At 63.0% G+C, this 15,736-nt stretch overlaps 1 protein-coding gene across 17 annotated transcripts; it reads right to left on the bottom strand.

Moving 5' to 3' along the window:
- Positions 1-1,058: 1,058 nt before the first annotated feature.
- RNASET2 (ribonuclease T2) lies at positions 1,059-15,736 on the bottom strand. Of its 17 annotated transcripts, none has more exons than XM_080666125.1 (11): positions 15,589-15,720; positions 15,159-15,339; positions 14,827-14,877; positions 11,990-12,053; positions 9,550-9,605; positions 8,068-8,125; positions 7,750-7,820; positions 4,128-4,241; positions 3,436-3,484; positions 2,299-2,373; positions 1,059-1,420 (listed from the first exon to the last, which is right to left on the bottom strand). In XM_080666125.1, the coding sequence occupies exons 2-11, from the start codon at positions 15,242-15,244 to the stop codon at positions 1,250-1,252; spliced, it is 795 nt and encodes a 264-aa protein (XP_080522251.1). In that variant the 5' UTR covers positions 15,245-15,339; positions 15,589-15,720; the 3' UTR covers positions 1,059-1,249. The 17 variants fall into 17 exon arrangements, with proteins under 17 accessions (XP_080522251.1, XP_080522254.1, XP_080522249.1 ...); XM_080666128.1 differs by having other exon boundaries at positions 11,990-12,050; XM_080666123.1 differs by having other exon boundaries at positions 15,563-15,669.

The following is a 15,736-nucleotide window of genomic DNA, read 5'->3' as shown; positions in this document are numbered from 1 at the left end:
TCCTACCCTCCTCCTCAGGGCTCCCGCCTCAGGAAGTGCCCCCTCCCCGCTGACCCCACGGCACAGGGGGACCCTTCCTGCAGCGTTCAGTCCTGTCCATCGCCTTGAACGAGAGCCGCTGCCCACCCAGCACCTGCTGGCCCCACCCCCTCCGGCTGAGGCTCCTCCCGTCTGCTTTGACCCTCAGGCCACTCAGGTGACACCCAGTCAGTCACCTTTCCAAGCACCTACTTGTCCAAGCGGCTGTGCAGGGCACTGTGGCCGCTCGAGCAGCGCTCATCTGGTGGGGGGCCCAGAACGTACCCCAACAATCCAGAGAGCAGGGCAGGTGGCAACGGTCCCACCCAGGCCAACCAGCCAGGTCACCACATGCTGTGATGTGGGCCGTGCACCCTGCAGCCCCCCTGGACCGTGTGGGGTGACCTGGGAGAGAAGTGAGGTGCCCTGCAGCCCCCCTGGACCGTGTGGGGTGACCAGGGAGAGAAGTGAGGTGCTCTGCAGCCCCCCTGGACCGCGTGGGGTGACCAGGGAGAGAAGTGAGGGCCTCCTCCCACGACCCCAGGCACCTCGTTCCCCATGCAGGTGCCTGGCAGCGGGTCCCCGAGGCCGGCCCACATCGGACCCATGTTTCCAAGGACTGACCTATGACCTGGAGGCCCAGGCCTCTGACAGGAAGGAGGGACCTGTGTGCCTGACCTTCGGGTTAGAGTGCGGGGCAGCGCCGTGCCCGCCGGGAGCCGCCTGGCACCTGTGAGCACACCCAGGCCCCCTCTGGGAGGGGACAGACGTGCAGCCCAGAGCCACGCCCAGGGCCCTCGGACCGGTGCCCGCGCCTGTGCCAGGCCGCCGAGGGGACGCCGCGGGGAACGTGTGATCAGCTCTGGCCTCGGGGACCGAGAACCGTCCACCCCGAGGCGGGAGGTGGCGGCGCCCCAGCCTGAGAGCAGGAGCCAAGCCCGCGCCGAGGAGGCAGCGCGCGGAGGGACAGCGCGAGTCCTCGGTCCCGGCACCTGCCCCAACGCCCAGGTGTCGCCTCGGCGGAGATGCGAAGAGATGACTCGAGGAGGAGCGAACGGCTTTATTCAGGGATGCGGAGTCCCCGCCGCCCGCGGAGTGACAAGCCAAACAGAGCAGGCGGAGCCACGGTGCGGGCTCGGGAGCCACACGGTCCCGGTGCCTCTGGACGGCAGGCCCGTGGGTCCTCTCACCACTCGGAACGCCACCGGCCCAGACGCGCCTCGGGGCCGGGCTAGGGGGGCGGCGGGTAGAAGACGGGGCCGTCCTTGCACACCTCCAGGTCCCGGCCGAGGCCGCCGCCCCACGGCCCGCCCGCCGGCTCCCCGGGCTCCGCGCAGCTCCGCAGCTGCAGGTCCTTGGTGAGGCACAGCTCGATCTGCCCCAGCAGCTGCACCTCCTCGCCCTGCGCACCAGACGGGGACGCTGTAGCACTCGGACCGGGGTCACCTCGCCGTCCTACGTGGTGACCGGAGCCGGGTCGCCCTGGGCGGGACTAGAGCCTGACCGCGAGGCGGTGCCCAGCCCAGACCGGCTCCGGCACCCCGTCCCCAGCGCTGCCTGGGCGGGCCAGGCCTCCTCCGCGGACAAGCCACAGCCCGCGGGTGAGCCGCACCGGTGATCGCAGGGAGCATTTCCAGCTCCGATGCCAACCCACAGGGTGTCCCACCTCGGCCCTCCCGGGACAGGTGCATCCTGGGTAGGGAGGGACCAACACCCTGCCCCAGGGCCTGGAGCCAAAGAACAGGTGATTTCCACACACTCACACACACACACACACACACACACACATGCACACATATACACACACACACACTCACACGACACACACACACACCTGCACCACACACACACACACACACACACACCATATATACACACATGCACACATATATACACACACACACACGGCACACACACACACCTGCACCACACACACACACACACACCATATATACACACATGCACACATATACACACACACACGGCACACACACACACCTGCACCACACACACACACACACACACACCATATATACACACATGCACACATATACACACACACACACCTGCACCACGCACACACACACGCACACACACCATATATTCACACATGCACATATACACACACACATACACACACGGCACACACACAGCACATGCCTGTACCACAATCGTGCACACACACACACAGCAGCACACGGGGAACTCCACGTGAGCACACAGCCGCCAGCAGCGTGGACCCCGGCTGCTCGGCACAGACCGCAGCCACACCGCCCTGACCTGCTCCGGCGGGAGACACTGGATCTTGGGCGCGACTCCGTACAGGCCGGCGAGGGCGTCTTTGATGTCCGACACCTGAAATGAAATAACGGGCATCAGAAAGGACCTCCCCCAGAGAAGCCAGCGCCGTCTACGCAGCCGTGACACTGGTTCCCACCCTCGCACACCCAGCTGGACCGTGTCCTGGCTGATGGCTGGCGACAGGACAGGAGGCACGGGGTGCCCCCCCTCCCCCCCCCAAAGACAGGATGTGGCCTCCAGCCGCCAGACCTCCATCTCTCTCGTCCTCTTGCCCCGCTCCCCGTCTGCACCAGGGCCTGGGGCGGGGCAGAAGCTGGAAGTGCCTGGCGGTAAAGCACCCGACCCGTGGCCGGGACCCATGGCCATCCTCCCCGAGTCACGCGTCAGGCTGGTCCCGGCCCCTCACGTGCCTGCCGCCCGGAGGAGGGGCGCCACACACGCGCGTCACTGCCGCTTTAGCGCCACGGACACCCAGCCCCCTCACCCACTCCAGGGGAGTCCGATGAACCCCGCGGCCTGCACCCCCTCTCGGGGCCTCCGAGGAGGATGCTCAGGGCAGCGAGACCCCGTCCCCAGGCCCCGTCCTTTCCCCGCCCCCTCCGTGGGGAGGACACAGATCCGCCCAGCACAGGTGCCACGGAGCGGGACCGTGGGGCTGGGTGTCCCACTCTGTCAGGCCACGGGGCCCCAACCCTAAACTACTGTCGGGGCCTGACCCTCCTCACCCACACCTGCGACATCCGTAAGCTGACTCTAAGGAGGGGACCTGCTGGCCCGGCCGCGTGGCTCAGTGGGTGAGCATCCACCTGTGACCCAGGAGGTCAGGGTTCGAGTCCCGTCGGGGCACGTGCCTGCGTGGTGGGCTGGATCCCCGGTGCGGGGCGTGCAGGAGGCAGCGATCCATGATTCTCCCTCCTCAGTGACGTCTCTCTCCCTCCCTCTCACCCGCTCTCTGCACCAGAAGGAACATCTTTATACAAATCTGCTTAGGAGCCCGCGAGGCAGGAAGGGCGGTCGGCGGGCTCCCGCTGGGCCCCTGCAGCGCCCAGGCCGGCGCGGGCATGTGCGGGGCGCCGGTGAGGGGGACGCAGCTGGAAGAAGCGGGCAGGGGCTCACCTGGTAGTAATTGCCCCCCGACGGGAGCACCCCCAGTTTCTGGAGCATGCTGAAAGCAAAGCGAAGAACAAGGGCGGTTTAACCGAGGTCCCCTCTCCTCTCTCGTTCTTTCTGCCTCACTTGCCCAGACCCAGTCAGATCCTCCTCAAGGCCTCGCTTTCCCCGGGACTCGGGCAGCGAGCCTGTGAGGACAGCCAGCGCGTGGCCGAGGTGACCGGCCCCCAACCCCCAGCGCCCCCCCACCCCACCCCCAGCAACCCCCCGCACCCAGCGCCCCTGTACCCAGCGCCCCCCCCCCGCACTCAGCGCCCCCGCACCCAGTGTCCCCTACACCCAGCGCCCCCCCCCGCACCCAGCACCCCCGCACCCAGCGCCCCCTACACCCAGCGCCGCCCCGCCCCCATGCCCAGCGCCCCTGTACCCAGCCCCCCTCCACCCAGGGTATCCGTGCGGGGGAGGCGGCCCATGTCTGCACCACGTGGCCTGACCCCGGGCCTGGGAAGGCCTGAAGGAGGCCGAGGACGTCTCGGAACGACCCCACAGCTGCTCACCAGGGGCCCGGCCCTGCAGGGGCAGCTGCCACCCAGGGGCTCCGGGCGCAGCGGCTCGGGGCGCACCCAGGGACGGGACATCACACCGAGTCAGGGGCGGGGGGGGGGGGCGGGGAGCCTGCGAGCAGCGGCCACGGCTACCTGTTGAGGGCGAGCCCCCGGTACAGGTCCAGGGCCTTCCCGAAGTACTTCCTCTCGGAGCTCAGGGCTTCCAGCTGTGCCACGCAGGTCCCGTGCTTCTCCCACTCGTGCTTCCTGGAAGGGGCACCGCCTCCGGTGGGACGTCAGGAAGCCAGGCCGCCGCCGGAGGTTCCCGAGTCCCCGCCCGCACAGGGCGCCCCGCCGGAGGCCTGCCCTGCGGGCCCTTTCCGAGGGAGAAGCACGGGCTCCCGCTGGCAGCCCAGGCGCTGACCTCTGACCTCCCCGACCCACGCCTCGGCGCCACCCCGTGAACTCGCGTGGCCTCGGGGCCCCGCCTCTCCTCCCATGAGCACGGGGGGGGGGGGGGGGGCTGAAGGAAGGCGCTGCCCCCCTCGCCGCCCGGCACCCCTCCCGCCCGACAGCGCCCGCAGCCGGCTCCACAGCGGTCACTGCCGAGCTCCTGGCCGGGTGGGCGCCATGAGAGACGCCGAGGCCTGGCCCCGGCCCCGCTCGCCGTTAGGGCGTCCCTGTCCCGGACCCCAACAGCCCCGCCGGTGTCGGCCCCGCTCAGCAGCCTGTACTCGAGGAAAGGAGCCATTGATCGTTCTGGGCGGCGTGCTGCGGGCTAACGTCTCACCAAACATTCCCCGCGCTCCGTTCTCACAGCTCCCCGAGGCTGGTTCACAAGCGGGGAAACTGAGGCTCGGAGGGGCTGGCTGGGCACCACGCCACAGGGCACCGGCCAGGAAGCCCGAGCCCACACTCGAGCGCCACCCTGACTTCCCGGTCACGCCCTGCGGTGGCGCAGCCACCCGACGCCCCGTCCATCGCAGACCACGCCCCCCCCACCCCCCCCCCCACCCCCCGGTCCATGGTCCTGGCAGCTGCCGGTGCCGGCGTGAGCCATTGGCAGCGTGAAAGCAGACGGGCACCGGGCCCTCCACTGCGCCAGCAACTCATCAACCACCAGGGCTCAACAGGCAACGCTCCCATGAGCTTCATAAAGCACCCGCCGCACCTCAGAAACACACCCGCATGTGCTCCAGGTCACCCCGAAGCCCACCCAGGGCCCGGGTTAGCCTGCAGACACGAGGAGACCAGCACGGCGAGTCGCTGAGTGCCGTCCAGAACAGTCTCCGGAGTAAACCACTCGGGAACTTCCGATGCCCTGGGCCAGCGGTCGGCAAACTCATTCGTCCACAGAGCCAAGTATCAACAGCGCAACGATGGAAATTTCTTTGGAGAGCCACATTTTTAAACTTAAACTTCTTCTAACGCCACTTCTTCCAAACAGACTCGCCCAGGCCGCGGTATTTTGTGGAAGAGCCACACTCCAGGGGCCAAAGGGCCGCATGTGGCTCGTGAGCCGCCGTTTGCCGACCCCTGCCCTGGGGGATGGAATACGGAGGCTCCTTCCCCAACCGGAGCTGCCCCTGAACCGCAGGGTAAGCGGGAACAATCACCCAGGACCCGCTCCGCCGCGCTGCGGGGACGAGCTGGCGTTCCCAGCTCAGTGCGAAGACACAGCGGCAACTGGTGCGGAGCAGGCTCACCGGATGAATGTGAGCGGAAACAGGCATTCACGCACGTGCGGGTCACTTCCCGTCGGTAACTGACAAGTTTGTGTTAAATGAGGAACGTCCAATTCCAAGGGACTGGCTGGGCCGCTCAGGGACCGACGCCGAGGCCCGTCCCCCAGCGAGCCGCGAGCCCCCGCGCCTGGCCCACGCTGGGCCTTCCCTGACAAGACCCGAGGGCCCCTCGGAGGGACCACACAGAACAGTTTTCCCACGAAGCCTGTCCCCGCTGACGGCAACGCCGGGGCCGAGGCCGGGGACGTCCCTACAACCTCCCGCCATAAAGGTGATCGGACCACCAGGAGCCACAGGCGGTGCTTAGGGGGACAGCGACCACAGCGCCACACCCGCCGTCTCCACTCTGTGCTGAGGAGCTCTGGAGAGCACATGTACTGGTTAGTTAGTGCATGTTAACTACTTCTGTCATCTAGAAGACAGGCATGAAGGGCGTGATGGAGCTATCCCCCCTGAAGGAGGAATCACTGCGCCGTTATCGAGCACAGATGAAGCGCATACATGGCCCATGCTGTTTGGATGAAACCCTCCAGGCCCCAGCCCCCCGGGGAGACGGTCTTTGTTGATGTATTTTTAAGCCATGTGGCAAACATGTGACTATCACGGGACATTGTAACAACTGGAGCATACACTGTGTTACTTAGTTACCACATGGGAACATTGTAACACCCAGGAGGATTACACTTTGTTACTTAGTTACCGCCCTGCCAGCCCTGAAGTGCGGTGTGAATCTTTTCTCACTGTTTTCCCGGTTCCGGTTCCTTCGGGCCATTGTCCACGCGAAACCATCGTCTGGAATGCAGGCTGCACAGACGCCAGCGACAGACCTGAACCTCTCACGGCCCCAATTTCCCGAGCGCATCTCCGTTGTGTTGAAGGGAGATTTCAACCTACAGCCCCAGGATCCGAGGGTCCGAAACCACCCTCCTGCCACGCCCCCGAGTGAAATCTCCCCCAGAACGTTAGTGACCAGGCCCACAGACATCACTTTCACCCCAGTTCCTGTTCAAACGCTTTTCTTTACACCTTCACTCTTTTCCTGAAATCTAGAAATCTTTCAGGTTCCATCAACCTTGGACAAATTCCGATCGGTTGTAATCTGAACAATAAATGGACATACGGGAGTAAGAAGGAGAAAATAAAGGGTTATCCTCAGTTACTAAAAATATAAATAAAAAGCACGTCCAGCTATCTTCTTCCAAGGTGATGATTTTAGGAGCTGCCTTGACGAAACAAAGCATGGAGGGTGTGATGGAGCTATCCCCCCTGAAGGAGGAACCACTGCGCCGTTATCGAGCACAGATGAAGCGCATACATGGCCCATGCTGTTTGGATTAAACCCTCCAGGCCCCAGTCCCCCCCCCCACCCCGCCCTGGGGAGACGGTCTTTGTTGATGTATTTTTAAGCCACGTGGCAAACATGTGACTATCACAGGACATTGTAACAACTGGAGCATACACTGTGTTACTTAGTTACCACATGGGAACATTGTAACACCGGGAGGATTACACTTTGTTACTTAGTTACCGCCCTGCCCGCCCTGAAGTGCGGTGTGAGGTTTTTCTCGTCGGCTCAGCTCTCGCTAGAGCAAAGCGTTTTGCTGGCACAGCCCGAGGACAGAGCCTCAGCGAGCCTCCCTCTCTCCCCACGGCGCTCCCGCCTCTGAACTGGGTCTTCTTTTCCTCCACACATTGCAAGGCAGCAGCACCTCTCTGAGAACTATTCTCTCCTGTCTGATTGGGGCGACGGCTCCTAAGCTACGCACGTTATTTAAACCTCAACAGAGAACATTTTTAAAACAAAGCAATGAGTGAAATACTCGATGAAAAACACGTGTCTAAGGAAAGTCACTCGCCCTCATCTGCCACCCGTTGGCGAGCGGGAGGCGCCCAGAGGCCTAACGGGAGGCTGTCCACCCCTCTGGCCGGACCACGGCTCCGTCGCCTGTGCCCCCAGTCCCCCGGAACACGCACACGCTCCGTGCCTCTCACACGTGTCGCGGGCCGGTGACGGCGCAGAACTCACTCACCATAAAAAGCTGCTGTTGGCGGACGCGTGGAGCAGGTCAGGCCAGTACGTCTTCATGTCCTGCATGAGGTCCTGGTGCAGAAAAGAAGAACTCGGGTCCAGGCACGCGGAGGCGGCGCTCTGGCCCGGGGGTCACTCGGGGGAAGTGCTGCTAATTCCTGGGCTTATCTGGCCTCGGGGTTTGGGCCGAGGAGGCGAGGGTGCCCTAATGGATCTGTGCGATCGCTTTAGATACGCGTGGCGCTAAGGTGCCAGCGCCCGACCTGGCGAATGCGTTCAGGGCACCCCCTGGCCGTGGGACAGACCCCACCGTGACTACCTTGATCTCGTCCAACTTAAAGGGCCACGACCGATTACACATGTCCGCTTTGTCAGCCCTTGAAATAAAAGAAGGAGAAAGGAGAGGTCAGTCTTGGTGGGATGGGTTCTGAAGGACAGGAGGAAACCCTTCGGCTCAGCGCGCAGAGGACATGGGGGCGAAAGGGGGGGCTGCCTGGGGGCCGCAGGCCATGCCTGTCCGCACAGGCTCAGGTTCAGGGCAGCCTCACAGCCCCCGCTTCCAGGAAAGTGCTTGGGGGGAAGGCCAGCCTCGTGCAAACAGCAGGGGAGTCTAAGGCTCCCGCGGTGGGTGCGCAAGCCAGGTCCCCGGGAGGGGTTTCCGGTGGGTCCCGGGGACCTGCCCCCTGCAAGCCTGCTCCACAGCCACCGCGGGAGGCCAGCGGGAGGTCTGCCCCTTTAAGAGGAGGTGAGGCTTAGGAGGTGACAGTGCGCTGAAGGCTCAGACCCGCTGGGATGAGCTTCCCCAGCACCAGGCCCACGCCCTCCTCCTCGGCGGTAACTCTGTCCCCACGCGCCCTCTGCGTCTGCTGGCCGCTCAGGCCACGGGGTCACCAACCCGCTCCCCAGGCCCGGCCGGGTTTCCAGCCGCCCCAGCTGGCCCGGACCTGGGCCTGCGCCTCCGCCACGGGTCGGAGCATCACCCTGCGGACCCCCCGCTCACAGGAGAGAACCCCAGAGAGCCAGGGTCCCCGACAAGCCCGGGGGAAGGTGGACTATGGGCCGGGTCCCCAGGCCCCGCTTTAAGCTGCTGTCTGCTGACCCCCGTCCCGGGGGACACGTGCCCAGGGAAACCGGGAGGGCCTCCTCTCAGCTGGGCAGCGGGACGACGTGTGCAATCTCGCAGCACAAACCCCTGCACGCACAGCGACAGAATGATCCGCACAGAATGCAGGCGGAACCAGGAAAGCCAACCGGGGCGGCTGTGAGGTGCCGCTGATAGAGATCACGCGTGTAATTTATATTTATACGCATGCTTATTGCCCCCAAGTGAGAAAATTAAAATTCAGTAACCCTAACATATACTCAGAACCCTTAAATGCATATTTAGCCTAGACCAGTGGTCGGCAAACTCATCAGTCAACAGAGCCAAATATCAACAGGACGACGATTGAAATTTCTTTGGAGAGCCACATTTTTTAAACTTAAACTTCTTCTGACGCCACTTCTTCAACATAGACTCGCCCAGGCCGTGGCATTCTGTGGGAGAGCCACCCTCAAGGGGCCCAAGAGCCGCATGTGGCTCGCGAGCCGCCGTTTGCCGACCACGGGCCTAGACTATTACTACTCCATCGGAACAGCACTGAGCAGCAGGACGGGGTCAGGTCGGAAACCGGAACAGTGCTTTCAGGGGAGGCGCTGATCCACGGAATAAACCCCAGGGCCTCTCAGAATGAACCCCAACAACATCTCAAGGGCAACTCTCAGGACCAGACGCGCTCGCGTCTCAGCAGCGAGTACTTGCCACAGCCCGTGGATCGTCCAGTAGTCCGGCGGCTCTCTGCAGCCATCTTCAACTTCCTAGGAAAAAGACACACAGAACCGTTGGCCCGTTGCTTTCACTTAAATAGACGTAGCAACCTTCCGCCCTTCCGACACGAGCCGGTGACAGGGCTAACACAAAATGAACTCCATGTCCACGTGCAGTAAGCTCATCCCAACGATGCATTCGGGAGGAAAGTTCATGGGGCTGGACGTCATCTCTGCAATGAGTGGACCCGTCCTCAGTCTAAATGACTGAATTAAAACGTCATTTTTTATCTCTTTTTATGGGCTCGTAAATTAAGTCAATCTGATGGAAACACTCCTATTTGCCTATGAGTAATTTTCCTATCACAGAACCCTACACAAATGGTTGGGCACAATGGTTAGCCTCACGTCTGTTCAGGCACCAAGTCCAAATACATCAGTGAGCCAGGAACTCTCCGGAGCCATAAAAATGCCCAGGTGAGAACAGGAGTGTATGATGAGAGAGAGAAATCAAAGAGCTACAGATCTCCGGAGAACACTTTTTAGGGACCTCCAAACAGGTTAGCTAAAACGGAGATTTTATAAAATAAACAGCCATCAAGAAATAGATTTTCACTATATGAAACATACAAGTAAAAAGCAGTTGGAGTTGACCAGGTGGGGACCAGGTGAGGACCAGGTGAGGACCAGGTGAGGACCAGGTGGGGACCAGGTGAGGACCAGGTGGGGAGGGACCAGGTGGGGACCAGGTGGGGACCAGGTGAGGACCAGGTGAGGACCATGGGGACCAGGTGAGGACCAGGTGGGATTAGGTGAGGCGGCGTTTGTGGGACACATCACCCACCAGAGGGCCTGGCCCCCCGGCGGGAAAGCCTCCCGCGCTACCCAAGCAGCTCAGCACACAGCTCCTTCCGGCCACAGTCCTGCTGCCCAGGAGCGAGAACCAGAGGCAACCCAACTGGACACAGGCGACAGGGACTGCGCGCACACGCACACACATACGCGCACACACACATGCACGCACACACACGTACATGCACGCACGCACACACACGCACATGCACACACGCGCACGCATGCACGCACGCACATACGCGCGCGCACACATGCACACTCACGCACACACACACCCTGAGCGGAGACTGCTCTGAGGGGAAGACACAACAGCCATGAAGTGATAACAGCACACCAGCAGCTGCGCACAGTGGCGCCCCCCGTAGACAGCTTTTCGGGTCAAGAGAATAATTCGGGGAGACTAACAAGAGACATTTCCTTCTCATTGGTCCACGGAAGACCCAGCCTGTGAGGAAGCGGAAAGAGCGCCATGGTTACTTAAGGCGGGCGGGAAACCGGAGCCGGAAGCTCCGAATGTCACGGGAGCGGACCCGGCCACCGCTGCAGCGCCCTCCCGGGAACCCAGGGCAAGGCGTCTCTGGCTTAGAGTCTTGAGTGAGCTTTTCAGAAACATTATCAGAGACGTTAGGGGGAGCTCGGCCACAGCATGAAACTCCTCAGTCGGGCAATGTACCCCGCTTACACCACCAGGGAAGGGTGAGTGGGGCCGGGCCTGCAGGGGCAGGCTGAGGCAGGCCCCATCTCAGACAGGACCCCCCATTTCAGACAGCCCCCCATCTTAGGCAGGCCCCATCTCAGACAGGACCCCCCATTTCAGACAGCCCCCCATCTTAGGCAGGACTCCCACCTCAGACAGGACCCCCCATTTCAGACAGCCCCCTATCTTAGGCAGGCCCCATCTCAGACAGGACCCCCCCATTTCAGACAGCCCCCCATCTTAGGCAGGCCCCATCTCAGACAGGACCCCCCATTTCAGACAGCCCCCCATCTTAGGCAGGACTCCCACCTCAGACAGGACCCCCATTTCAGACAGCCCCCCATCTTAGGCAGGGCCCCCATCTCAGACAAGACCCCACCTCAGACAGGACCCCGTCCAGAGAGAAAGAGCCCCCCTCTCCGCCCTCACTGAGGCAGGGCTCCTCCGTAGTGACACTTAAGGGCACAGGGCCCAGGACAAATCAGAGGCACAGACAGAAAGACCAACCTTAGGTGACAAGAGCAGGCCAAGGAGGCAGGGGCTGCTGTTTCTGGGAGACATTTGTTTTACAAATATTTTTATGGATCTCAGAGAGGAAGGGAGAGCGAGAGAAACATCTCAGAGAGGAAGGGAGAGGGAGGGAGAAACATCAATGATGAGAGAGAACCATGGATCAGCTGCCTCCTGCACGTTCCTTTGGGAACCCAGCCTCCAGAACCCAGAGGACCAATGTCGGCCGTCCTGAGCCCCCAGCGGTGGCGCTGTCACAGCCCCAGGCACCTGTCGCACAGCCACACGGAGCAGCAGCCCCAGGCCCAGAGAGGAAATAAGCGAGACTTCTTAGGGGAGTCCCTGTCAGAGGGCCACAGAGGCAGACACTCACCTTGCACACGGTCGCAGGCCAGTGGTGGACCATAATCAGCTTCTTCCACTCATGGCTGCCACTGCTGAGACAAGGAACCATGCTCCTAGAGCTTTCCAGTTACTGAAAAATTAGCCCATCCATCCATCCATCTGTCCACCAACCATCCATCTGTCTATCCATCCACCTATCCACCCATCTGTCCATCCATCCATCCGTCCATCCACCCATTTGTCCATCCATCCATCCTTCCATTCGTCCATCAATCCATCCATCCATCCTTCCATTCGTCCATCAATCCATCCACCCATCCATCTATCCACCCATCTGTCAATCCATCCATCCATCCGTCCGTCCGTCCGTCCGTCCGTCCGTCCGTCCGTCCATCCATCCATCCATCCATCCATCCATCCATCCGTCCATCTATCCATCCACCTATCCATCTATCCACCCATCCGTCCATCAATCCATCTATCTGCCCATCCATCTATCTATCCACCCATCCATCCATCTATCCACCCATCTGTCCATCCATCCATCCTTCCATTCGTCCATCAATCTAGCCACCCATCCATCTATCCACCCATCTGTCCATCCATCCATCCACCCACCCACCCATCCGTCCATCCACCCATCCGTCCGTCCATCCATCCACCCTCCCATCTGTCCACCCATCCATCCACCTGTCCGTCCATCCATCCATCCGTCCATCTATCTGTCCATCCATCTATCCATCCATCCCACCATCCATCCATCTATCCATCCATCCATCCATCCGAGCCCTCATTTATTCAAGGAACAGTGAATACCTGCTACAGGCCAGACATTTCTGTGGGATGGGGTTACTGCCCTGAGTGAGGGACAGAGTCCCCAGGCACTATGGTGGGACAGGGTTACCGCCCTGAGCAAGGGATGAGTCCCACCCTCCTGAGACGCACCTGGCCGCGCGGGAGACAAGGGCCAAGTAAGAAAGGCACAATCGCAGTGTCATGTAGTGCAAGGCAGGGAAGCATATCACCCAGGGAGCGAGGGCAGGGCGGGAGGGGATGGGCAGAGTGGGGAGGGGATGGGCAGAGTGGGGAGGGGATGGGCAGGGAGTGGATGGGCAGGGAGCGGATGGGCAGGGAGCGGATGGGCAGGGCAGGGAGCGGATGGGCAGGGAGTGGATGGGCAGGACAAGGAGTGGATGGGAAGGGAGTGGATGGGTGCGGAGAGATGGGCAGGGAGCGGATGGGCAGGGAGCGGATGGGCAGGACAGGGAGTGGATGGGCAGGGAGCGGATGGGCAGGGAGCGGATGGGCAGGGAATGGATGGGCAGGGAGCGGATGGGCAGGGCAGGGCAGGGAATGGATGGGCAGGGAGTGGATGGGCAGGGAGTGGATGGGAAGGGAGTGGATGGGTGGGGAGAGATGGGCAGGGAGCGGATGGGCAGGGAGCGGATGGGCAGGGCAGGGAGCGGATGGGCAGAGTGGGGAGGGGATGGGCAGGGAGCGGATGGGAAGGGAGTGGATGGGCAGGGCAGGGAGCGGATGGGCAGGGAGCGGATGGGAAGGGAGCGGATGGGAAGGGAGCGGATGGGTGGGGAGCGGATGGGCAGGGAGCGGATGGGCAGGGAGCGGATGGGAAGGGAGTGGATGGGTGGGGAGAAATGGGCAGGGCGGGGCAGGGAGGGTTGAATTGGGGTCAGGAAGCCAGGAAGACCTGGAGCCAGGGAACAGCCACCCGGTGCCTCTGTCCTAAGGGCGCTCACAGGTTGGAAACAGACCCATCGCCCCTCATCCCACGGGTGAAACCCTCAGCACAAAAGGCGCTGAAGCCGCCCAGGTGCCTCTGACCTCCCCCCTCCCCCATTTGGGGAGAGGCCTCCCTGCTCCTGGCAGAGGGGGTGACGTGGGAGCAGAGGGCACCCCTTCAGACCCCTTCATGGTTGGGGGGGGGGAGGGGGCTGGCAGAAGGAAGCTCAACCTCTTTGTCAGGCTCAGCAGACAGACAGACGGACAGACAGGCGGCCGCAGGTGCAAGTGCTCAGGCTACAGATGGAGATGGGGTTCACGGGGAAACAGAACTGGTCCCCACAGCCTCGCTCGTGGGTAAGGATACCGCTGCGTAACGGGACTCGGGCGCTAGGAAACCCGGTTCTAAGTCTCAAATGCTGAGAGGAGAGCTCGGCAGCAAAGGAAAACCGCGTCCACAGCGTGAGCGGCAGGGCCGGGGAGGTGCCGGAGCCCTTGTCTCACAGGTGGAAACTGAGGCTGCCGGGGCAGTGGCTCGCCGGCCAGACCATCAATCAGCTTTCCCAGTGAAACAGGAATCTCAGAGCACGGGGACACGTGGAGAGCCGGCCCCTGGGAGAGGGAGGCCAGTCACCGCGCCCTCGGCCAGGCAGGACCGCGGGAACAGCCCTGACCCCTGCGCCCTGAGGGTCTGCATGGCCTCTGTGTTCCGCCCCCACGCCGCGCGCAGGGCGGTGTCCCGGTGAAGCAGGTGTGTGACTTGTGGGGCGGGGGGGGGGGGGGGTGGGGGGGGGGAGGCACCTACTCCGGCTCCGTCTTGAGCTGCATGGGCATTGGCTGATGCCCTTGGCCAGGCAGGGTTTCTCAGAGTCCTCCCAGGAACTGCCTCCCCTCGCACCGCGCCCACGGTCGGGCAGGTGCGTTTCTACGTCACAGGTGAGCAGACGACCCTAACCCCACGCACGGCCTCTCCGCCACCCTCTTAACCTGGTGGCGAAAACTAATGCCCGGAGCCCTTCAGAAAACACGCTTTCTGGGCAAACTGAGCTATAATGTTACCCCTTATGGCGTATCCTAAAGCAGCAACATTTAATTAATTAAAACTCGCTAACAAGTTAAACCCACCGTGTCTCCAGCGCCTGCTGCCTAAGAACCACATCCTTCTGAGGGCGATCGCTACCCAAATAAACAGGAGGAAAGTTCAAATCGGAGCTGTTGGTTTCCTGAAGACTCAGCCCAGTCCCCACCCTGACTCTCAGCTGGGACGGAGCATGAGGGGAGGGAGGGACCCCTTCACCCACAGTGTGCTCCTTCACCCACAGTGCGCTGGAGTCTGCACTAAGGCTGCGCCGACCGCCTGGGGGGGGGGGGGCGTTCAGAGCAGGGACACCCCGCGTCCACCCGGCACGGCCCCCTCCGAGGCTGGGACCCCACCGCGCGCCCAGGAGAGCACCCACCTCCTCTGGAGCCCGTGCGCGCAGCTCAGGCAGAAGGCCAGGCCGAGGGCGCACAGGAGGGCGCGGCCAGGAGCTGCCGGCTTCATCGCGGAGCCCGTGGGAGCCGCCTGGCGGGGGCCAAAGGCTCGGCCTCCAAAGCCCGCGGGGCAGACGGTCCAGCCGGCCCTGCGCGTCCCTGAAACTGGACACATTTCCGTAAGCGTCTGGGCACCGGGCGCCGGCGAGCGGCTCCGTCAGACCTGCCCACGAGGGGTTCCCGCCGACCAGATCCCCGTCCCCCGCCCCGAGCCCGCCGTCCGCCCGCCGCCCGCCCGCCGACCACCCGGAGCGCCTCAGGGCCCGCCGCCCCACCGGAGCCTGCCCGCCGCACCCGCGATCCTGCCCGCGCCGCACCGCGCCGCTACCCGGCTGTCCAGGCCGCCCCCGCCACCTGGCCTGATCGTTTCCGCCCCGGGGCCCCGACCAGCTCCGGACCCGCCCCACAGCGGGCACGCCCCTGCCGCCTACAGAGGGGGGCTGGCAGACACGCCCCACGGCGCCCCCACGCTGCGATCTGACCCCAGACACGCCCCAGCCCC

Source organism: Plecotus auritus (genome assembly GCF_963455305.1).
Source record: "Plecotus auritus genome assembly, chromosome: 4".
In the NCBI taxonomy this organism is placed as follows: domain Eukaryota; kingdom Metazoa; phylum Chordata; class Mammalia; order Chiroptera; family Vespertilionidae; genus Plecotus; species Plecotus auritus.
This window is presented reverse-complemented; position numbering and strand designations above follow the sequence as displayed.

Coding starts and splice junctions, on each gene's coding strand:
- RNASET2 (XM_080666125.1), bottom strand. CDS start 15,244: ATGAAGCCGGCAGCTCCTGGCCGCGCCCTCCTGTGCGCCCTCGGCCTG. Junction 7,821..8,067: donor TTAAGTTGGACGAGATCAAG/GTAGTCACGGTG, acceptor TTTCTGCACCAG/GACCTCATGCAGGACATGAA. Junction 4,242..7,749: donor GCCAACAGCAGCTTTTTATG/GTGAGTGAGTTC, acceptor TGCCCCTTCCAG/GAAGCACGAGTGGGAGAAGC.